Source organism: Rhinolophus sinicus, chromosome 1 (assembly GCF_057876585.1).
Source record: "Rhinolophus sinicus isolate RSI-liver-muscle chromosome 1, RSI-T2T, whole genome shotgun sequence".
In the NCBI taxonomy this organism is placed as follows: domain Eukaryota; kingdom Metazoa; phylum Chordata; class Mammalia; order Chiroptera; family Rhinolophidae; genus Rhinolophus; species Rhinolophus sinicus.
The window spans coordinates 135203077-135228227 of NC_142501.1; the positions used below are offsets into that span (position 1 = coordinate 135203077).

Sequence of the window (25151 nt, forward strand, 5' to 3'; positions counted from 1 at the left end):
TAGGATATAATGAAATGATATACAAAATACCTTAATAAAGTATGAAATAATTTTTCATTTCCATCAGAAATGAACAATATCTGGTATGAGTTTTCCTCATTCAGGAAGGAATTTTGAGGTATATTTTGTAACGAACTGTGTTTGTGCACTGAAGTCACCAAATGATACTTTGATATTCTACCCCTCAACACCCACAGTGCACACATTACTAATTCTCTTTTTTTTCCTTCATAATGTAGTTGCTAGCAAATGTACAGTGTTTCTCTGGATAGTTAACTGAATGGCACACCAATCCAACTGGCCTCCCCAGAAGTTATAATTTGCTGTTACTCCTTAATACTGATTTTGCTTTCTTTGTTTCTACTTTCAGTCTCCCTACCATATAACCTGATTTGTGTTTTTGACATTTTATTTTTAATTGACTTATAAACTGTTTACTTTCCCTGAGCTTGATCCAAGTACATCATTGTTTTAAGCTTTAGTTGGAACTGTTGTTTATTTTGACTCTTCCCAGGCACCTGTACTTCTGGCTGACAGGGACACAGTAAGCTTTTCTTTCTTTTATTTTCATGTTTTTAAAAAACTTAATAGACTTTATTTTTTAGAGCAGTTTCAAGTTTACAGGAAATTTGAGCAGAAAGTAGAAAGTTCCCATGAACCCCCTCCTCAGGCCCTCCCCCCACCCCCATTTCCTGTTATTAACATTTTACATTAGTGTGGTACACTGGTTACAAATGATGAACCTACGTTGACACATAATCACCAAAGTCCATAGTTTACATTACATTCACTGTTTGTGTTATACATTCTATGGCTTTTGACAAATAGTGTGACATGTATCCAAAATTATAGTATCACACAGAATAGTTGCATGACCCTAAAAATCCCTTGTGCTCCCCTATTTATCCTTCACCCCACCCCCCACAACCGCTGATCTTTTTACCATGGTCATAGTTTTGCCTTTTCCAGAATGCCAGATAGTAGGTAGTTTTTTCAGATTTGTTTCGTTCACTCGGTAGTAGGCATTTAAGTTTCCTTCAAGTGTTTTCATGGCTCGATAATTAATTTTTTAAGCCCTGAATAATATTCCATTGCCTGGATATACCATAGTTTATTTATCCAGCTATCTGCTGAAGTACATGTTGGTTGCTTCCGAGTTTTGGCAGTTATGAATAAAGCTGCTGTAAACTCCTGTGTCCAGGTGTTTGTGTGGACATAGTTTCTTCTTTGGGTAAATTAACAATAATTAAAAGTATGGTACTGATACAAAAACAGATTATTAATGAGCAGAATTGAAAGCACATTTGAGTAAGGAGTACAATGGCTGGGTTGTAGAGAATGAGTATGTTTAGTTTTGTAAGAAACCTCCAAACCTTCTTCCAAAGTGGCTATATAATTTTGTGTTTCCACCAGTGATGAATGAGAATCCCTGTTGCTCTACATTCTCACCAGCCTTTGGGGTTGCCTGTATTCTGGATTTTGGCCATACTATTAGGTGTGTAGTGGCATCTCATTGTTGTTTAAATTTGCATTTTCCTAATGACATACGTGGAACATCTTTTCATATGCTTATTTGTCATCTGTATGTCTCCTTTGGTGAGTGGTCTTTTCTTATGTTTTGCCCATTTTTACATTGGGTTGCTTATTTTCTCTGAATTTTAAGGATTCTTTATACATTTGGGATACCAGATACGTGTTTTGCAAAGATGTTCTGTCAGTCTGTTTCTTGTCTTCTCATTCTTTTAACAGTGTCATTTGCAGAGCTGAAGTTATTAATTTTAGTAAAGCTCAACCTACAAATTTTTCTTTCATGGGCTGTGCTTTTGGTGTTGTATCTAACAAGTCATTGCCAAACCCAAGAACATCTAGGTTTTTTTCCTATCTTATATTCTGGGAATTCAGGGGGGCTTGCAATTTACATTTTGAATTCATTTTGCATTTTACATTTAGATCTGTGATCCATTTTGAGTTAATTTTTTGTGAAAAGTATGAGGTCTGTGTCTAGATTTTTTTGTTGTTGTTTGCATGTGGGTGTCCAGTTACTGCAAAAGTCTCCTTTTCCCATTGATTGCCTTTGCTCCTTCGTCAAAGATCAGTTGGCTATATTTGTGTAGGTATATTCCTGGGCTTCCTGTTCTGTTCCACTGGTCTCTTTGTTCTTTCACCAATGCACACTGCCGTGGTTACTGTCACTTTAAAGTAAGTCTTGAAGTCGAGTAATGTCAGTCCTCTGACTTTGTTCTTCTCCTTCAATACTGTGATAGCTATTCTGGGTTATTTTCCTCTCCATGTAAACTTTAGAATCAGTTTGTTGATGTCCACAAAATAACTTGCTGGGATCGGCTTGTTTTTTAAACTAAGAATTGTGCTTTTGCTTTTTAAATTAAGAGATTATTATATATATATAATATATATATATTCATTCTTACTCCAAGGCGATTTACCATATACCTTTTCTTTTTTTAGGTGGTCATCAAAATTTTTATTGTTAGCTAGTATAAGTAATAATTATTATGGTAGTAAGCAATTGTGTGGTACTTTCTTACATTTCTGCATTATGTAAATCTGCATAAATATATGCATGTAATATGCATGTATATATATAAGGTTGTGACTATAAAGTAGCAATATTTATCCCCGAAGAACCTGTTTGTGGAGGTGAGAGAGCAGCAGGCAGCAGGCAGCGTTCACAGACTCCACTGGAGTCTTTCTAAACTACATCTGCCTGTCCACACCCATCATTATCTTACATATCACAGTTGTTGAGAATCACTGTATGTGGAGGGATGTTACTGGTGAGTGTTGTGCACAAGAACCTAGTGGAGGCAGGTGGAAAAAAGGCTGAAAATGGCTGCTCTAAAGTAATGAAACCAGACATGAATCACTGTAGGGTTTATATGTCTCTTCTCAGTCACCTATTCTCCTTGACTGACTTTAAATTTATCATGTTAAGGGTATAGGAGTCTTATGAGTATGAAAAAGATGATAATTGTTTTATTAAATATGGTAAGTACAGTGCTATATAGAGAGTTAAGTGGCTGAAAATACTATATTCTTATTTACACTTTAAGAGAAAGGATAGACATGCTAGCTTTTAATTCCCATATTTTAATTATTCAGGTCTTGCTTTATTCTTTTAAAAACTATTTTCAATTTCATTCTTTAGATTCCACTTAAAAGTGAAATCATATGACATTTGTCTCCCACTGTCTGACATGTTACACTCAGCACAATACTCTGTAGGTCCATCCATGTTGTTGCTGATGGCAAGATTTCCTTCTTTGTTAACAGCTGAGTGATATTTCATTGTATATATGTACCACCTCTTTATCCATTCAGGGGCACCTAGGTTGCCTTGGCTTATGTAAATAATGCTGCAATGAACATATAGATGAGCACATCCCCTCGAAGTAGCATTTTGGGTTAGTTTGGGTAAATACCCAAAAGTGGGATTACTAGGTCCTTCTTTGTATCTTGTTATAGCCTTTGTAAAGTCTGTTTTGTCTGGTATAACTATTGCTACCCCAGCCTTTTTGTTTGTTTGTTTTCATTTTCATGAAATACCTTTTTCCATCCGTTTACCTTTAGTCTGTGTGTATTGTTTGATCTGAAGTATGTCTCTTGGAGGCAGCATACGTAAAGGTCTTGTTTTCTTATCCATTCAGCTCCCCTATTTTTTTATTGAAGAATTTAATCGATTTATATTGAAAGTAATTGTTCATAGGTATGTAGTTATTGCCATTTTATTATTCGTATTTTTTATTTTTATTTTTTTGTAAAGAAGTCCCTCTAACATTCCTTGTAATATTGGTTTGGTGGTGATGAACTCGTTTATCTTTTTCTTGTCTGGGAAGCTCTTTATCTGTTCTTCAATTCTAAGTGATAGTTTTGCAGGGTAGGTTAATCTTGGTTGTAGATCGTTGCTTTTCATCATTTTGACTATTTTGTGTCAATCTCTTCTGGCCTGCAAAGTATCTGTTGAGAAATCAGCTGACAGTCTCATGGGGGCTCCCTTGTAGGTAACTAACTGCTTTTCTCTTGCTGCTTTTAAGATTGTCTCGTCTTTAACCATTGGTATTTTAATTATGATGTTCCCTGGTGTGGGCCTCTTTGGTTTCTTCTTGTTTGGGACTCTGCACTTCCTGGGCTTGTATATCTATTTTCTTCGTCAGCTTAGGGAAGTTTTGTCATTATTTCTTCAAATAGGTTTTCAATTCCTTGCTCTCTCTCTTCTCCTACTGAAACCCCTATGATCTGAATGTTGATACGCTTGATGTTGTCCCAGAGGCCGCTTAAACTCTCCTCAGTGTTTTGGATTCTTTTTTCTTTTTGCTGTTCTGATTGGATGTTTTCTGCTACCTTATCGTCTATATCGCTGGTTTGATCCTCTGCTTCATCCAATCTACTGTTGATTCCCTGTAATGTGTTCATTTCCATTACTGTATTCTTTATTTCTGACTGGTTCTTTTTTGTGTTTTCTATCTCCTTTTTTAGTTTTCCTATCTCTTTGTTGAAGAGACCGTTGAGCATCCTTATAACCAGTGTTTGGAACTCTGCGTCTAATAGATTGCTTGTCTCCATTTTGTTCTTTTTCTGGAGCTTTGTTCTGTTCTTTCATTTGGGACATGTTTCTTTGTCTCCCCCTTTTGGATGCCTCTCTGTGTTTGTTTCTATGTATTATGTAGGGCTGCTATATCTTTCGGTCTTATGTATTGAATGGTCTTATGTAGTAGATGTGCTGTGGGGTTCAGTGGCGCAGTCCTCTGGTCACTTGAGCCATACAGTCCAGGTGTGTCCCTCCTGTGGGTTGTGTGTGCCCTCCTCTTGTAGTTGCGCCTTGGTTGCTATTTGCACATCAATGGAAGGGATTGACCTTGGGGCTCATTAAGTTGTGAGGACAGGTCTTGCTTTATTCTTATTATTAGTTAGGGTTTAATAGACTTACATTCCAGGGATGTTTAATATGACATTGGGTTTTTACAATTTGTAATGCAATGCCTGAATTGTGTTCTTAAGAGTTGTATTTTAACAGTTATGTCTTTATTTTCTCATAAGCTTACATAAATTTTTCAAAATTGTATAATAGCATGTAGATAAATATTACTATTTAACCTTAACAAATATTTAACTCAGTCAAGTGACATCAAGTTCATCTAGTTATGTGGAAACTAGCCTTCTTACCCAGGTTAAAGTGATCATCCCTTTTTCTTAACTATTAGCCAGAGTAGTAGAAAAATTCACATATCCTTGCCAAAGCTGGATGTTATAGTGAAATACAAAATTGAGGGCAACCACTTTGATAGATGAAAAATGATATGTAATTTTTGTCTTAAAAATATTAGTGAGATTAAATATTATTTTCATGATTAGTGGTCTATTTTATATTTTGTGACTTGTTAACTCATGTAATTTGCCTAGTTTTCACTTTGGAGGTATGGGTCTTTTCTAACTGATTTCATTAGCGCTTTGTGGTTGGAGGTAAAATTGATGAATTCTTAAAAGCAATTTTAAAAAGTTTTTATTTTTCAAACTTGAGATATTTTTATTTTGGAAGATAATGTAGCTATTTGGAAGATAAAACTTTATTTGGAAGATCAATACAGATTTTCCTTAAACACGGTTTTATTGGCAGATTTCTTAAAATATGCAGTTATGATACTTAGAAATATTTGTTTATGCTTAATTTATGTTTATGTTTTTTGGAAGTAGGAGACAGTAAAGGTGAATTATTTGACAGATCGTTTTTTCCTCTTTATTTATTAATTAAGATTGTTATTAAAAATATAGCTAACATACAATATTATATTAGTTTCAGGGGTACACCGTAGTTTTCAACATTTATGTATGTAAAGAAGTGATCACCATGATAAGTCCAGCAACCACCTGACACCGTACCATGCTATCACAATATTATTGACTATATTCCCTATGCTGTACATTACATCCCCATGACTTATTTGTTTTATACCTGGAAATTTGGACCTCTTATTCCCCTTCACCTTTTCCCCCTTTTAAAATTTTTCAATTACAGTTGACATTCAATATTATTTTATATTACTTTCAAATGTACAACATAGTAGTTAGACATTTATGAAATTTAAGAAGTGATCCCCCTGACTAGTACCCACCTGGCACTATACATAGTACTTACCATATCATTGACTACATTCCCTATGCTTTACTTTACATCCTCATGACTGTTTTGTAACTACCAATTTGTACGTCTTACTCCCTTAACCTGGGAAATCAGTTCAACTAAAGTTTCTTTTTCCTTTTTAAAGAAACTGTTCAAAGGCTAAACATTAACTAAAAAGTTTACATCAAATCAAAGTCTAGAATTTAAGTATCTAGGTCTATTATAAGGCTTTGTGTTTAACTACATTTATTGTAAAATTAAAGCCAAAGAAACTTTGTAACGCTGTTACGATGTTATGAATCTTAATTAAAGGCTTACAAATCTTAAAGGAAAAGATATATATTATATCTACTATGATAAGTCAAAATGTTGAATAGGTTACATCCTCATTTTTGCTCCTAAAATATAAACTAAAATTCTGGCAACTGAGTAGCCTTTTTTTCTCATTCCTCAAGGTTATCCAACATATTATGGACATAAAATATAGAGTATTTTTAATGTTCCAAAATAATATTTTTTAAAATTTAAGATCTCTTTTTTCTACGATGACATTTGTTAATAGATTCTCTCCTTTATAATACACAATGTTGGATCATGAAACAAAGTAAACAAATAGGTCATTGTTTAAAATAAATAGTGTGCTGTGTTCAAAGGACTGTGAATTTTTGTTTTGAATTGTTCTTATATAATTTGAGTTCTAGAATACAATAAATTATATTTTAATTTGATGTGATGCAAAGATACTGACTTTAAGTGCAGTATTAATTGTTGGTAATATTCTTTAGGTTATTATTTTTAAAAATATATAAGCATCATGTGTGACTAATCTTTTATCTTTACCTTGGAGGAAAATATTCTGTGCAAAAATTAGTAAATAAACAAAGGTAATGAATAGGGCATGAAAGGAAACCAAGTATTTGGAAGTTCTATCTTTGAAAAATATTTTTTTTAATTCACAAATTATTTTTTTCTGAAATGACTATTATAACCTGACTTTGTATTGCTTTCTAGAATTTTCTTTTGGAGTTATAACAGGTCACTTTTCTATATCTTGATGTACACTGTTTGGTAGAGTAGGTTTTTTTAGTTGACAGAACAATTTCGTATGACTTTGGAATGTATGTATTTAGAATAAACTTATTGTCCTGTAGTTATATACACACATATACACATAGACTGGAAATTCAGTGCTTGAATAATTGTGTCCTGTTTCTCTATTCAAAGACGGTGTTCCTTATAGGACACCATATGAAAAGGCAATGTCCAGAGATCAGTTTGAGATAGAGAAGTACAGTCTTACAACTTCTCCATGAATATTCTATACTAAATGGAATGACATAAGTTGGAGTTAGAGAATGGGAAGGTCTGTTATACAGCAGGCTGGATGAACGTAAGAAATCCACGTAGACTGCCCAGGCAGTCAAGAGTACACAACAGGTGAAAATAAACAGCATGCAATGGTGTGTGCTCTTTGCTCTTTTTGTGCCTCACCTGGTGCAGCGCACTGTTTGCCAGGCACAGTGGCATCCCTAACGGTTAAATGGCATGACTGTCCTTTGAGTGATTCAAATAGAAAACTATGTCATTTTAAATTCCTTTCCCTCACCTCGATATCAAATCCATTACCATATGACACATCTCAGATCCTTTTTCTTCCCTCCTGTGCCCCTGCCACCCCCTCAGCCCAAGCTATGATCATCTCACCAGGGTTTCTGCAGTGGCTTCCCTGATTCTGTATTTGCCTTCTTCCAATCCATTTTCCACAGGAGCCAGAGAGATCTTTTAAGGAGAAGCCAGATCCTGTCCCTCTCCAAGTTAATTACTTTGCACAGAATTTTTATTGCATCTAGAATAAAATTTAATTTCTTTACAAAGTTCTCCAACTTGGATCCCCCACTAATGATTCTGACATCGTCTCATATTGTTCCTCCCTGAGCTCTGACCTCACTGGTCTTTCTGTTTCCGAAACTTTCACACTGAGCATTGTAATACTTTCTGTTCCTGGTGCTTTGCCTTGTTGCCTCTTTTGCATCATTTAGCTTTGAGTTCAAATGGATCATCTTCAAATGAGGCCTTTCCTGAGCATGTTCTCCAAAGTAGTGACTTCAGCTCCCAGCCCCATCTGTTTCATTTATTCACGTCTGTTTTATTTCCTTCATTGCTCATGACAAAGTTTAGAATTCATTCATTCATTTCGTACCGTTTATTGTATACCTAGTATATGCCAGGCATTGTTCTAGGCACTTGGGGTTCATCAACGAACAGAAAAAAAAACAAGAGAGAAGCCCTGTTTTTATGGAGTTTACATTAGTGGAGAGAAAAACAGTGCATCATAAACATAATATATGTATAACTAAATTATAGTTATGTTGGGCAGTGTGTTAGAAGGCAGAAGTGTAATAGATTAAAATCGAGTATGGTAATACTCGTGCAAGTGGGGAGATGTGGGTGCAGTGTAGGCGCAAGATTCTTTTTAAATAGCTGTGGTAGGCCTAATTGAGTTGATTATTAAAGTTCTTTTGTTTCTTTTATTTTTAGCTTCGGCACCAGTCAGCAAAGTGAATAAGTCCTGCGCGTCTTCGAACTTTCATTCCACTTTGGGGAAAAAGAGTATCATCATGTCAAGCATTACGATTGACCCAGATGTCAAGCCTGGTGAATATGTCATCAAAAGCCTCTTTGCAGAATTTGCTGTTCAAGCTGAAAAGAAAATTGAAGTTGTAATGGCTGAACCCTTGGTGAGTAGAGCTGACCTATAAGTCTGAAATATTTTCATGACTTTTGTATTAACCAATATAATATAAATTTGCCAAAGGAAATAATAGACTTGAAAAAATAGTAAAGGAAGCCAATCTGAAAAGGCTACATACTGTATAATTCTAACTATATGACATCCTGGAAAAGGCAGAACAATGGAGACAGTGAAAAGGTCAGTAGTTGCCAGGGGTTGGGTGTGGGGGGCGGAAGTGATGAATAGGCAGAGCATGAAGGATTGTCAGGGCAATGAAAAAACCCTCTGTATGACACTGTAATGATAGATACCTGTCATACATTTGTCCAAACCCATAGAACGTACACCACCAGGAGTGAACTGTAATGTAATCTGTGGACTTGGGATGATTATGACGCATCAGTGTAGGCTCATCAGTGGTTCACAAATGCACTACTTTGGTGCGGGATGTTGGTAATGGAGGAGGCTGTGCATGTGTGGGTACCGGAGCTGGAAGACTCTACCTTCCGCTCAGTTTGGCTGTGAATGTGAATCTAAAACTGCTCTACAAAAATAAAGACTTAAAAATTTTAAGAGACAGGTTAGTATAGTAGTCCCCCTTTATCCACGGGGACCCCCTAGTAAATGCCTGAAACTGCACATGGCGCTGAACCCTACATACACTATGTTCTTTCCTATGCATGCGTACCTTTTCATACTAGCACTTCACGGCTTCTCTTGGGCATATCCGAATTGCCAGCCTCACTACTTTTGTGTATTATTAAGTAAAATAAGGGTTACTTGAACACAAGCCCTGTGATACTGTGACAGTTGATCTGATAACCGGCACGGCTACTCAGTGACCAGTGGGCTGGGATCGTATCCAGCGTGGATATGGTGGACAAAGTTTCACGTGCAGGATGGGACAGAGCAGACAGTGTAAGATTTCATCACGCTACTCAGAAGAGCACGCAGTTTAAGACTTATTGTTTATTTCTGGAATTTTCTGTGCAATGTTTTCGGGCTGCGATTTACCATGGGTAATTGAAACTCTGGAAAGTGAAACCGCAGATAAAAGGGGACAATGTAGCAAAACGGTGATCTAGAAGACAGTCATGGCTGTAGATCTGCTTTGTTGCTGCAGGTCACAAAAGAATAAAAATAGATTTCACCATTGGGAATTGTTGAGACAGACAAAACATAAGAAAAATAAAGGACAATCTAGAATAGTCTTGAAGTTGATGATATGACGGTAGTATGATATCACCTATCACCCAGCTTCAGCAATTCCTAACTGGCAGCACATTTTTAAAACACTTTACCTATTTCATAAAATATTTTATAAACTGCACCATGTATTGTGATCCTATCAGCTCTCAAACATTACGTATTCTTAAAGGAATTTTAATTTTGAAACGTGAAGGTCTTGAGAGGAAAAATACTAAAAGAAAATAGGAGTGAAATTATCTAATTTGATTGAGTGTAAAAAATGGTGTTTTATATCTTTCTCCTTCCTTTTTCTTCCAATGGCACTGTCCCTGCCCTAGCTCAGGGTCGAGTTCTGTCATATTAGAGCATTGCAGGAGCCTTCTAACCAACCGGTCAAGAAGTGATCCATTGCCTTTACATTTTCCTGTTCTCACCAAACTTTTCTTCATCTAATACATGAATATTATCACCTTTCTGCTTTAAAAATCTTCCTCACTTTTCATTGCTGTGGAATAAATTCAGGTTCTTGTTGGGTCATTCCGATTTCTTTACCGTCCTGTTACAGTTTGTACGCTGTCTCACAATTCTCTTATCCTGATGTACAGTATGAAACTTTAAGTATCCTGTGTATATTCTTTTGTCCTGGTGTGTTTGTTCTTCTTTTTCTCTCGATCTAAAATGCTTTTGACTCCTGTTTTTTAAACCTCCACTCATCCTTTCAACTTCCCATGTTTCCTCTAACATAATGATTCTCCTCAAACTGAGTAAATCTTTACCATAATAATTTGTTCATACTTTTAGATTTGACAAGTCATGTTAGTTGCTTATGTGTTTATCTCCTCGGATGTGACCTGCTTGCTACCAGAAGCCAGGTCTCACTCACCCTTGTATCTGCTATACTGCCCATGGTGGGGGACGCTTAGCAGAAGGTGTTGAGTGAAGGTTTGTATTTTAAATTGACTTTAGCCTTAAGAACACGGCTGTGGCAGGTGCCCTTTCTTCTTCTAACAAAACTGTAGTATCACTGTTCCAGCCAGCGCTCTTAATAGTTCTTTTATAGTACTAGCCTGATGCTGCCTTTATTTATTCATTTATTTAACAGGTAGTTTCAGAGACATCTGCTATGTAATCTAAGATGAGATTATAACATTATGGTGAATAGAGGTAAAGATTCCATCAGAAAATAGATGTTTTTACTCCATCATCACACTTAGGGAGCAGAGGTGTCCCTGCTCACTCCACCTAGCACCCCAGGAAAACAACGTTGTGGTCTCCAGCAGCCGAGGAAAAAACACAGGCTGAGAAAATTTCCATCATATGTTACAGATTTTACCCCCTACACTCACATAGACCAGCATGGTTTCTTCCTACCTGAATCAGATCTCACTAGCTTTGTTTTGTATGTGTCCAAGTCTGAGTAGATTGTGTATTGTCTAACCAGCATGAAGATTAGGTAATGAAAATGCATTCAATCTTATATTTTTGTTATAGTTCGAAATGCATGTATTGTGATTTTATTTATTTTGAAATGTATTCTGCACTCTTTTAGGTATAATAAATAACCATCCAAGAGGACTCTCTTGTTCTCAAATAAACTCTTGTAGGGTCACTTTAAAGAAAGTAGCATCCATGGATTGTTAGCGACAGGGAGGCTGGCGTGTCTCATGGTCAGTTGGACAGTGGGTTACAAAAAAAGTTAGAGGCACGAAGGTAAATGACTTTTGCCAAAAGAATTTAATCTACCACTAAAATGAGAACTGGCCTTTTCATTCTTATATTAGAAGCCGTAATAAAAGGAGGTTAAGAAGGCCAAAAGATTCGATTAGCTGAGCTTGACTTTTAGCCACAATTTCATTTTCGTTTTAGAAGGAAGATTCAGGAAGGAAGGGCAATCATTGATTGAAAATGCAGCTTGCAAACTATGCAATCCAATACCTTAGGCATCTTTCTTCCTGAAAGGAGGTGAATCAATCCTGGGTAATGATCCAGGCACATCCAAGCTTATCTGTTAATCTTTTAGAATGCCAGTGACTAGAAAAGAAGATAGGAAAAAAGGCTTTAAACAGTCACCTGCTGGTTTTGACTTTATGTATTTGGTTTAAGCCCAGCCTTTTTACAACTCTGCAATTTCTGCTATTTTTTGAAAATACTATATATATATTTTAACAAGAGTTTCTTTTCTGTATGATCTCTTCTTTCTTCCAAACTGTATGTTTCTGTTAGTTTTGCCTTTTCCTCATGTGTTTATCAGAACATGTTTGTTGTATTTTATAATTGAGGCACTAAACAGGCGATTGGAAGCTCAGTATCCATGGAGGGGCATTTTTGACTGTGGTTTTTAGCGTGGAATCATCTGAACCATCGATGGCAAATGTTTTTCTGGGGGCTGGTCAGTTTTCAGGGACGATTCCTCCAGTAACCCAAATGGGAGGGTTTAGTCTTAGGTGCTAGCATTCTGGGAATCTGAAGGCAGAAGGTAACTGGAGTTTTTGATGTTTGGTCTATAAATTTTTGCTTAATCTCCCTGTCTTCATTTCAGTATGATACCTTGTCTTTAACTGTAGCATCCCCAGTCAGCATTTCTCTGTTTTGCCCCTTGTTAAGAAGGACAGTTTCTCTGTGTGTAAGGTCTCCACTCTGCTAAGTAGAAGGAGCGAAGAGAAGAGGAAGGGGCTAACTCTTTTTTAAATAATCGTTTGGTCAGCTCTCTTATTTTTAACTTCACCTTGGCCCACACTTTCTGAGCACCAAAGTTTTCCAATTCCTGAGCCTTTTGGGAGTTCACAAGAATCAACAGGATTCTTTCCTTCACTCCGCATGGCTGGCTCACTCATTTCTCTCCAATTGTGACTCCACTGTCATCTTCTCAGTGGTCATTCTATCTAAAATCTCACCCCCCCATTCCAACTTCCTGTGCTAAAGTCTGTATAAAATATATATTTTGTTTGCTCTATCATTAGACTTTCAGCTCCACAAGGTCAGGGATTGTTTAGGAGAGAATGCCATCTTTAGTTGCAAATTACTGAAGTATTTTGGCATCACTGGTGTACTGTCAAAATGTTTTCAATAAACTCTTGCTGTTGGTACTCTATACATACATACTAGTTAAAGAATCAAATTAGAATATAAAGGCTTGTGAGCCTTAGAATTATTAATCTTTTATTTTTATATAATTAGGAAATAATGACATTATAAAAAGTGGAAATAGTTCTGAAAGTTATGATAAAAATAATGACCCTTCCATTCTTGATCAGTTTAATCACTGTCCACAGTTTTTATTCTACCATTTTTCATGCCTATTGTTTATCCATCTCTGTAGTGCCTGTCACCTTAAAAAACAAAACAAAACAAAACAAAAACAACGAAATGGGAGGATTATATATATATGTTTTTTTGTACCTACATGTTTTTGTTTTAACAATGTCAGTTGGAGATTGTTCCATATGAGCCCATAAAAATTTGTCTCGTTCTTTCTAACAGTTAAATATTATTTTAATAACAGAAAGTGCTATACTTATTATTATTATTATTTTTACCAGTCTCTGTGGATAGGCAGTTTGAGGTTTACCCCAATTTGGTAATCAACTGTGGGAAAAAAAAGCTACAGTAAATATTCCTGTACATAAGTCTTTGCATTTGTGTATATGTGAATATAGAAAATAGTATGTATTCTCTTCAGTTGTGATCATGAAAAAATAAACCTATTTTTAAATGGCTTATCTTTTCAGAATCTCATAGTGAAAGACAGGAATCCCTCTGCTTGAACAATGAGTAGGGCCTACTCAGCCACACTATAATGAAACAGATTTAAAAAATCCTTGATTAGTAAAAGGATTGTATTGAGTGCAGGACACTAATTTCGTGTTTTTTACTGATGGTAACGTGAGTATCCTTTTGCATTGAAAAATCATTTCTGAGTTCTTATTATTAAAAAAAAAATCCTTTTGCATTGAAAAATCATTTCTGAGTTCTTATTATTTAAAAAAAAAAAAAAAAAAAGCCCACCCTCCACTTCAGGTTTAGGGCAAGCTCTGCGAGGATGTCAACTCTTCAGAAACATTTGAGAAATGAAAAATGTTAAGTATAAAACAACAGTGCAAGTGTTTCTGAAAAGGTTATTTGCTCTTCTATTCTCGTTGGCCATTACTTTATTATATAAACATACTATGTGCTTATTAAACTAATTAGATCAGCATTCCTCAAAATATTACTGACAATCTTTAAACTTTATTTACAGTGAAAAGGGGATCAAATAAGTGAAATAAGTTGAGAAGAAACCCCTCCTCTCCCCTAATAGCCCCCTCCCTGCCTAAAAACATAACTCACATTAGGATAGTAAGGACTCTTTTAGGTAAGTATTTTTCAGACTTTCAGATACTTTTAGAAACAGTGTTCTGTGGGACTTAGTGTTTTACTTCTATTTGAGAGCTGTTAATTGGCAGTATGTATTATTGTGCAGGATCATCGTGTTGCATGTGGATGGTGTAGTTTGGTTTTAGAGATGCAAGATGAGTTCTGTAAGATAATTGCCAAAGTGGGCTTAGCCTGTGAGGGTTCAAGTGCCAAGGACATGCCAGAAACCTCTCCATATTAAGAAAGTATAAGTGTCATGGAATTCAGGTGTTTTCCTGACTTCATTTAACTTAGAAACTTGATTCTCTGATAGATTAGTGATTACTATGTTAGTGGTAAACACATTTGTGAGTGAGTTCATTTTCACGAAAAGTTGTCATAAATGAGAGAAGGAAATTGGGACTCTGTTGGATGGAGAAGCTTTAAAATACACATATTTCTAAATTCCAGTTTCTTTTATAAGAGAATGGCATTTGTTTTTCTATGGTATGTATTTAATATAAAAATTCAATTAAAAAGCATAATGTAGAAAATTTAGAAAGTCATCCTTAAAAAATCGCAACAAAAGAATAAGTCATCATATATTTGAACATAATCCAGACAACTCTTACATTCAGTAAGTTAGGTAACTATGTAGGGTAGCCAGCAAGGCAAGTATTGTTAGAAGGACTGACACAAGTATTACACTGTGTACGGTATTTTAAGTTAAACTAATTATATTAAATTTTGTTTGTAGAACAGACCTTTCTTTAAACAATCTAAATAAAAATGAAAACAAAAAAAAACAAATCTGAATCGTTTATCATATGAAGGATTTCTAATATTTTGTGTGTATGCATTTGTTTTATTGTAGGAGAAACCTTTGTCTCGATCTCTCCAGAGGGGTGAAGATCTTCAGTTTGACCAGGTATGCCACTTTGGGGGGAATATTTTTTCCTGAAAGGAAAATGTGTGTCTAAATAGTGTGATCCAAATATATCTACTATTAAGAAATTCCTTTGTATGGTTTAGTGATCCTGTGTATCTTTATGTACTAGATTCAGCCTAGAATTAATTGGTAGTTTGTTTTTAGCAAAACAAATAGAATGAGTTATGAACTGTGAACTTTATAGTTCATAGAATGAGCTGTGAACTTTATTTCTGTTCATTCGGCATTTAAAACGTTTTACTTTTCATTGTTATTCTCTTTACTGTGCCCTGTAAAATTTTCTCAGAAAGTTTCCGATTACATCCTTCAGTCTTTCCTTGGATACCAATTCCTACAATTTTTAACATTCTTTTCTCCTGTTGAGGCTATCAGAACCTTTACATAGAAGTATCCAGCCTGGTTGCCTCCTTCTCTGCCCACTTCAGGAAGCAGAGCTGGACATGAGGACTTGGTGCTGGACAGTGATCCCAGAGAGCAGACTTAGGAGACGGAAGCAGGGGAGAAAGATAGAGGGAGCATTTTAGAAGTCACTGCTGTGGGTCCTGGGGCTTCATTCCACTTCTGAGAATTGCACAGAATGTCTCCATAATTGCCTGACCGTCAAATGGGGTGCTGGGGCCTTTATCTACAGCTCCCATTCCCAGTACTTGAGGGCTGCCCTAAGAGGCATTAAGTGCAGCCCATCCACACACTTGTACTTGTAGCTACATTTGTACAAAGGCCAAGTGGCCTCCGTGTGTCAGAAAGCAAAAGAAGCTTGAAAAGAAGAAATCCAATGACCTCCCCCCGCCCCACAAGCTCCCTTTATGTATAGAATACTGGTATTTAAAAATAAATGTGGTATTCCTTTAATATTAATTCTTTCCTTTTCCTGAGATTAAATGTTTGATCAGGTGTCATTTTTATCATAATTATGTTTGCTCAAGAATTATTTTATTATATGCTGATTGTTTGCAAAAACCAGTAACCCAGATTAGCTTTCTATTCCCACCTAGTATTCCTGGGCTACTTTTCTCATAATTATGTGTCTAGGAAATAGAAGTTAATGTTCATAGTAGTCTGATTGATTAAATAAAGATGACTGGTGGAGATGTACCAAAATACTGTGTTTCTGGATCCCACTCCAGTTCTGAACCCGAATCACCAGGAGGGCTGCTCACGCCTGTATTTTAGGTGATTCCGATGCATATACTTAGTGCTAGTAGCCACTAGTTTGAAAGAGAACCATAACTAGGAAGGCCAGTCCTCTGTTATAGTAAGAATAAGATCACCTCATAAAATTCTTTTTAAATCTTAATGTCACTACAGAGGTATTAATTACTAGTAATTAATTAATGAATTATTATTAATGTATTAGTACATTATTTTAAAAGTATTTAGATTACTTATATCTTGAGTCCACTTCACCAGTGATGAATGAAATGAATATACAATCAGAATTTGAAATCCTATTAAACAAGGTTTTAAGGAAAATTTCCATCTACTTTCTTATGTAAATGATTAATAAAACTATAAGTGATCAGGCCTCATAGCGTGATTTTTTTTTTTTTCAAAATAGAAAGCTACATGTGCTTTAAATTGTTTTAATATGTATTTACAGTAGCCAGTGTTTTAATTTTCTTTTATTAACAATGAACTATGTATACTTTTGAATGATACTGTTCATTGTTAATAAAATATAAATTAAAAAATAGTTAAAATTAGAATCTCGTTTTACTTCAATTCCCTATATTAGAATCCATTTACCTGTCAAATTATGGTAATTTATAAATAGAGCCATGATTGAAGGAAGGCAGAGATAATGGAAAAGGGGAGAACAGCCTACACAATCCAATAAATTGTTTCATTCTTTTCTGTTTTCCTGGATGAAGTACATTCTGCACTTATAGGAAGAATATAAAGTATTAGGAAAATTAAAGTTTTAATTCCTAGCAGTTTCAATTTATCTTCATTAAGTGATTTTTCCTATAATCGTGGAATTGAATGAGACCTTGAGTATTCCTGCAACCCATAGTTTTTCAGTTAAGAAAAACAAAGTGAAGCGTGTTTTACTGTATGCTGATTTAAAATATTAAGTTTATGAGCAATGGGTCAAATCAGGTACAGAATTTCTTATGAAGAGAGAATTTTTTTCTCGGGATCCACCGATGAAAAGTGACTTTAGGGACCGCCGATGGTAGCTGTGTACCTGTTCACCACCACTACGGGCAAGTTGGGTTCATTCACAAAATGAATCTGAAATTCACCTACAGGGATGCCTCACATGAAGTAGCAGTTGTTCGTCCCACTACATTTACCTTTATGCTGTCCATTTATATATTCTAAGCTTTAAAAGCTTGTGTTCAACACCTTTCTCATATATTTATTTGTATCACAAATTAGTTATGTAATTATAATTCTCTGTTCTGTATCATAGCAATACACAGTAAATTGGAGCTTTTCCCACACTTTTGACATAAGCTAGTCTTTGTTTCTCCATCTCTTCATCCATTCTCGTGGCAACATTTTAGAACCATTGTTCACAGGAGGAGAGAGGAACTAGCCAGGGGAAGGAAGTAGATGTGTTTGTTTGTTTGTTGTATGTTTGTTTTCCATGTTACAGATAACAGTTCTCCCAGAGGTATCCATGTGTACAATCAGGGGTGTTATTGATGGTCTTGTTTGTGCACATGAGTAGCATATGGAGGCAGGGGAAAGCTGGAAAGCCTCTGAGCTAAACGGAATGGATTTGGTTCAAGTTTAACAGTGGGTGAAACTTAGTCCCCTTTACTACTTGGCTATATCCGTAGCCCTGTTTTAAATTTTACACACATTTACTACTTTGAGTTACTATGTTTATTCGACTGTGTTTATTCTAGAAATGTGAATCATTTTTAAGTGATTGCTGATAAGAGTTAGGAAGACGGTACTTTGACGTGGTATTTTACCTTCCGGGAATATCTTGTATTTCAGTTGATAAGCTCTATGAGCTCAGTAGCAGAGCACTGTCTCCCTTCCTTACTTCGCACCTTGTTTGACTGGTACAGACGCCAGAATGGAACTGAAGATGAATCTTACGAGTATAGGCCTCGATCTAGCACAAAATCTAAGGGGTAAGTGTCTCATTTTCCACTGTCCTACCTAAGATCACAGCACTTCCAACGCAGGGGGTGATAGTGGCATCAAATGAAGATTATTATTGTTTGGTTTTTAAGCAAAAACCTGGATTACTTTTGTTACGAAGTTGTAGTAAGGGGAGGGGATAGTCCATATTTAAACTGTAAATCGGGGGAATGTGCCAGTTTAAGTAGGTGCCCCCCTACAGGTCTCATTACTGTGACTAGTCACACAAAACTGAATTTCAGGAGTTCGGTGAGGAACTTTACTAGTCATGGAAGAAAGTAAAATATGCAAAGAAGGTCCTATTCACGGGGTTTGTGAACGGAGGCAATTGTGATACAGGAAGACTGCCAAAACCCCTACTGTTTACCATGAGACTCTTGGTGCTCAAATCATAGAACTTGTCTTCTCCTCTTTCGAATTTCCTGGGGAGATCTTGGCTTTTAGTAAAGCATCAATTTGTTTTCAGGTGATAGTCCGTAGTTTAGAATTGGACTTCAGTGGATGCCCCTTTTGATTTTTCAAGTTAGATTTGTGAGGAAATTACCTGGCACTGTATTATTTTCATCAGAAATGTTAATTACTTTTGTTTCAGTTCTTAATAAAAAAAACACACTAATCAAATATGGAACAATGTTAGGTTCTCTAAATGAAATTTGAACTGTTTTTCTCCCTCTTATTATCTTTTTTTAGATTTGGTTTAATTTCTGACATACACTAGTGAGATGTGTATATAAATTCCTAATGTACACAAGAGAAGGAACACGACAACATGTAATATATACATTGGGTTAAGAAAGCTTATACTAACATTTGCTATAGGACCCCATACATACTAGGATCTCAGTAAATAACATGAACTACTAACCAAGACCTGTTTTAAAATTTACAGTCTTAATGCAATCCTAAATTGAGGTTCTTGTTTCAGGGACGAACAGCAACGTGAAAGAGATTATCTTCTTGAAAGGAGAGATTTAGCAGTAGATTTCATTTTTTGCTTAGTTTTAGTTGAAGTTCTAAAGCAGGTAAGCCCTTTGATTTCTGCAAAGTCTGTATTTCTTATTTTTGTGTGTGTTTCAGTTACCTTATTTAGGGTGATATGTCTAAAATTCCGGTCCGCATAAACTTAGTTTCTATAATTTAATTAGATTTTGTTTCAGTTGCCTGGGGCTTTCTTTTCCTGTGCTTATCACTTCTTGTTCCTTTTACCTTTGTATGCATGCATCCAAGACATGCAATCGTGTTAGGAAAATGGAGCAAAATAGAAATTGTGTTAAGTAGGGGCCTTTAGCTGCAAATACAGTGTGACTGTCATTCATCTACTTCAATCTTTTTTTACTTCCACTTTCAGAGAGTTTCTTTTCCTAAGCCCTCAAGCCTGCATTTCAACATGTAATAATTGTGCAGTGATAGTTGAGGAATGGGGGTGATTTGACATGGGTAAGACTGACTTGACAACTGCAAATTGTTTTTCAGACTAGTGAAAATACTTCCAGATAACAAATTATGTTTGTTCAGTTAATGAATATTAGAATGCCTACTGTTCTCTGACATTGTTCTGGGCACTGCACTCGTGGGCTTAACATCTGAATGGCATAGACAGTCAAGAGATTTTATACATATAAAATGCCAGGTATCATATATTTTTACTATTCAACGTCAGTACAAATATACATACGAATAACTACTGATTTTGAAAGTATGTTTTTATAAGTTTGTAGTCTTTAAAAAGTTATGTATCATTCAAAGATGATCCATATATTTCCAGTCATGTGCATTGCAGTGTTTCGAAAATTCTTAGGAAACCTAAAAGAAAAAATTTTTATTTTGTGTATGACATACTTGGATGGGGAGGTTTTTTGTTATGTGTAATGGAATAGAATGTGATATTAAACAGCAAATGTAAGATATAAAAGTTAATTGTCTATTTTTTGACATAGTCAATATAAAAATATTTAAATTATGTAATCATTCATGCTTTGCCTGTTTTTACAATGTCTGAGAAAAGACATTGAAATCTGAATATCTGAAATCTGCATATAAAAATTTTCAATATGTAAAATAGATAAATGCATTAATCAAAGATAAAATCACTTTAATGTGTACCCATCATAAAGTTTTTTTAGTAGATGTGGGGAAGAAATCTCCCCTGGGACTTGTACTAACCAGCCAGATTTGCTTTCTGTGATCTCTCAGCTTAGCGAGGTTCCTAAGACCCTAACATAACTGGGACTAGGAGGAGCTGGGAGCCACATCTGGCCATACCCCATGAATGGGCTTTGGCTGGGGCTCTCTGTGGTTGGTTCCTAGCACCTGGAGTGTGCTTGATGAGGGTCATTTGAGTGGTTTTATAACCAGCATTTACATTTCTTTGCTAAGTTAAACAGTCTATGGTTTCTTCCAGCAGGAGAAATTGAAAACTCCCTGCACTGACATTCAGGACTGATCTGACTACATTGTGGCTACGTTTTCTCCTTGGTGTCCCATGACTGTCTTGCACTTAGCAATCAGTCTCTCTTCTCATCTGAAAGCGGCCCCTAAAGTGCACTGGCTTCAGAACTCCAATATACAGATAACCTCATGGATGCTTTCCTTTCTCCTCTTTTGCTTCCGCCCTTTCTCCCCACCCCACCCCAGTCCTTCCCCCCTCTTTGTCATCTTTGTCTTCATCCTCTTTCTCCTCCTTCTCTTTCTCCAAAAGAATCCAGAGAGCTCTTCTGGTAGAAGAAAAGTCAGTAGATATAAACATAAGAACATTCTTTCAGTGGGCTCATTTTTCAAGTCCCCTGCACAAAAGCCTTTCAGACCTGTGGTTCACACGGCCTCAGATGTGAGAAAGAGAAATACAGTGGCTCTGATAGCTAATCTTTGTGTTTGGTTCTATCACCACATTGTTCTAACCTATAGTTTCCTTTCCACTCACCCATTTCTCTCTTTTACCATTATCCTCATACCTTCATTCAAATGTACCCATCAAAGAATAAAATAGATCACCAAGAACGTGCTCGTAGAGACACTTTATTTAAAATCCTATATAGATTGTTTTTTTCTTTCCTACTAAAAGGCGAATCTTTTCAGCTTCTTCAAAGCTGATAAAACTACAGAAAATGAAGTAAAAATCAATAGAACTTTCTGAAATATCATGACAAACTAACCCAATTTTCTTCTGTGCCAAAGTGAGGTAGGGTTTAATAGATCCAGAGAGTAATCAATGTAATATATCTTGAATTTAATAAGACTTTTACTTTGTCCCACATAATATACAAATATTAAAATGTGATTTAGTTTTATTTTGATGAGATAGACAGTCCCGGGAGCATTGTAGTATTGATGCATGGTTGGTTCAGTCTTCAGGAGGAGTAAATATTCCTTGTGGGTTAGTCCTTGACCTCATATATTAGAAATTATTTGTTTCTTGAGTAACTTGTCATGTCTTCAGTGATAATCACACATGTTTGGAACTCTTCATGCATGAAGATTCTGTGTCCTTTGTATCAGCTGGTCGTGATAATAAGCTCTGGGAGATAATCCCAGCTGTGGCCTTTACTTGCTTGTGTAACTTGGGCAAGTAATTACCCACCAACTCTTTTCTCTGTAAAGGAGGGATGATAATGGTACCATTATTGTAGAATCATGAAAATCAGGTACGCTAATGCCTGGAACATGGAAAATGCCCAACATATATTATTTGTTATTTTCACTTTATAGATGAAGAAGTATTCTTAGTTGAAGTGACTTGCTTAAGATTATAATGCTAGCTTACTTTTTTACTCTATGTTTTCTTCCTTTAATAAGAAAAGTAAAGTTATTGGTAAAATGAGAGATATAAAATTAGGTGCAGTGGCCAGCATCTTATACAATTATAATTTTAATCATAACAAGTTAGACAAAAAATTGAGTTGGTATAAATGTGATGAAGTTAATGTGATTCATTGTGGAAACAAAATTAATTCAAGATATTGGGGGATTAATTTCATTTTTTCAGGAAATCAGAAGAATAATTTTGGGGTCGTGGCCAACTACACATTTTAGTATGTTAGTAGTAAAGGCTTTAAACCCCATGACACAAGCATGTTTTAATGGGAATATAGCATTGAGAAAGTTCAAAGCAATTTTCTTTTTATATTGAATTTTAGTCAGACATATTTATTCATTGAAACAAGAAGACTGGGAAACCAGGTTTGTGAGCCATTTCAGACTGTTGGCTTAGTTTTATTAGTGCTATTGGGAAGTATCAGAAAGTGGAGTAGGTCTTGAATATTTTCAGATTTAACATCACATTTAAGATGTTGATAAGCAGCTTTGAAGGTTTTGGGTGATTTGTAATTTTGCTAACACGTGAATTTATTCTTTCTCCTTTGTGTTGAGAACTGGCCTTTTAGGTAGTGAATGAACCTTGTTGAGTCTGCAGTATCTAGATCTTACCCTAGTTTTGTTGTTTTTCACTTTTCACGATGTGATAAAAGCATTCCATTTTGGAATGTGGTGTGTAAAAAATAAAACTTGGGTATTCGTTAGGGTATATGCTTCTTGGATGGTCAAGTAGAGTTAGAGCTGCTTCTAAAATCGCACAAATGACAAGATCTGAAAATTCTTGATATTGAAGATGAGAGTATTAGTCCATGAAGGTAGAACCTTTTCTGTATAAACTGAAATGGGATCCCCCCACCTCAACCCCCCTTAATTCAGTTTTGGGGGTTGTTTTTTTTCACTATTGAAAATCAGGAGAGAAATAGGAATAGGGAGTTCTGTACATTCTGATAATGTTCATTCTTTAAATAAAATTTTTTAGAGATTGTGCTTTTTTTTGTCCGGCAAAATAATAGGTAAGATATGTTTCTTTCACTTGTTTCTCTGTCTTTTATAAGGTGAAAACATTGAAAGTTTTTTTTCTCATTTATGAAATGTGTTTTCCTATATCAGAAAGTATGCACCAACTTTTGAACTTCAGTTCCCTCACCTGTACAGTAACAAATATCTACCTTATACAGCGGCTTGTTATAAATAATGTGTATAAAATGCCAACTAATATTTGGCACACAGACACATACAAAGTGTTGATGGTAGTGGTAGTAGGGCAGGAATAAAGGGCCCGCAGCATAGCTAAGGAGTGTCCCGATGGTCGGTCACTATAAGACTGAGCAGAGCTGAGCAAATAAAGATTACTTAGGAGAAACGATAGGTCTAAGTCACCTTGTGTTTCATACCTCGGGCCTAGAGCACACGGAACATCCCTGTGAGGAAATCAGTGTGGTAAAATCACAGCACAGAACCATAAGTGGGGCACAAAAAGTTAAAACATGTAAAATGCAGTGTTGCATTATTGCAGGGTCATGGAATTGCCCGGGCCAGACTCCGTGTGCTGTGAACTCTGGAGTAAGTTCTGGGAGTCAGGCTGTTTGATCCAAACAGTCTATTCCTGACTGAAGTTTGGCGTCACCTAATGGTAGATGTCTTCTCTGTTTTAACTATCAAAGGGGTTGATCACAGGGCTGACTGGGAGGTACTTAAAGGACAAAGGCAGTGATTCCAAGAACCTCTTTGTTAGCTTGGGGCCCATTTTGTTGGCCCAATCCAGGGAACATGAGGCTAGGAGAATACATCTGCCTCCTTGCTTCCCTAATGATCTCTGGTTTCCTGTCATTTCCCCCACCAGGCCTTGTCCTCAGTATCTCCCATCCTATATTCTAGTTCCTTCATCTGCCCTACATTCCCAGGAGGTCAGAATTTTGACCTGGTCCCTTTTGAGAAGGGTGAAGAAGATGAGAGGACAAGAATCCAATTGTCATAATTCCGACTTTGCATTTTCTCAGGGCTGGTAATAATAGGGTTCTAATCTACTAGCTGCAGTTTACAGGTGAGGGATGTGATTGCCTATAAAAGGCTAAGAAGCTACTTGTGATTATGGAATCAATCGTAAAAACCTAGTTAAGTATCCCTAATTGCTAGAGAAATTCTGGGTTTAAAATTTCCGTTTACTAATGTGTGGGACAAAGGTTAAGACTATTCTTCTAGAGTCTCTGAATTCTTGAACTTTACTATGTAGACTAAATTTTGTTTCTACTCTATTATTAGATTTATTAAACATGGGGTATTAAAATCTCAGCTTTCACGAAGTGATGAATAAAGTTCATTTCTTTCTCGTGTCATCAGGTTACTTTTAAAAGGTTCTCTGAGACTTCAAAAGGTAGAGTTTGGGTTACCGCTGCTTCCTCACTTAATCCCTATTTGATTTTGCAAGAGGGTAACATAAGAGTCTCCCTCATGGTGCTTCTTCTAGGAAATGTGAGACAAATGCTTTCTTGTCCTCCTCTGGTCAACAATGCATACTGAGCCACTGAGCCAGGATGAGGCTACAGTGTAGCCGTCAGTCCATATGCATACAGGCTTTTAAAGCTCTGTCAGCTGCCACGCCTCCCTCTGCGTGGGACAGTGTGTTAGGATTGGGACTCATGTTTTCCTCTGTGTAATGTGAATTTAGTCGCCTCACTGAGATGAATAAAGGTAAATGAACACGTGTAGTTACGTATTGGATTTCTTGTCCCTCAGTGCAGTTTAAATGTGATTATGTTTATGTCACGTCTATCTCATATTTACTAGTTTTGAACTGTCTCCTGATCATTATTCAGGATATAGTTCAGGGTTTACCTTTGTAAAAAATATATTATCTTCATTTTAAATATCACTCCTTCAAACCCTCAAGAAGCATTCTGACC

The 25151-nt window shown here is 36.0% G+C and overlaps 1 protein-coding gene across 13 annotated transcripts in view; it reads left to right on the forward strand.

Moving 5' to 3' along the window:
- Positions 1-25151, forward strand: part of FRYL (FRY like transcription coactivator) — a 241156-nt gene that overhangs the window by 96024 nt on the left and 119981 nt on the right. For all 13 annotated transcript variants that reach the window (XM_074324663.2, XM_019741013.3, XM_019741016.3 and 10 more), the window contains 4 exons: positions 8675-8874; positions 15262-15315; positions 18289-18428; positions 19364-19460. In XM_074324663.2, coding sequence (XP_074180764.2) covers positions 8675-8874; positions 15262-15315; positions 18289-18428; positions 19364-19460 — 491 coding nt within the window. The remainder of the gene's footprint in view (positions 1-8674; positions 8875-15261; positions 15316-18288; positions 18429-19363; positions 19461-25151) is intronic.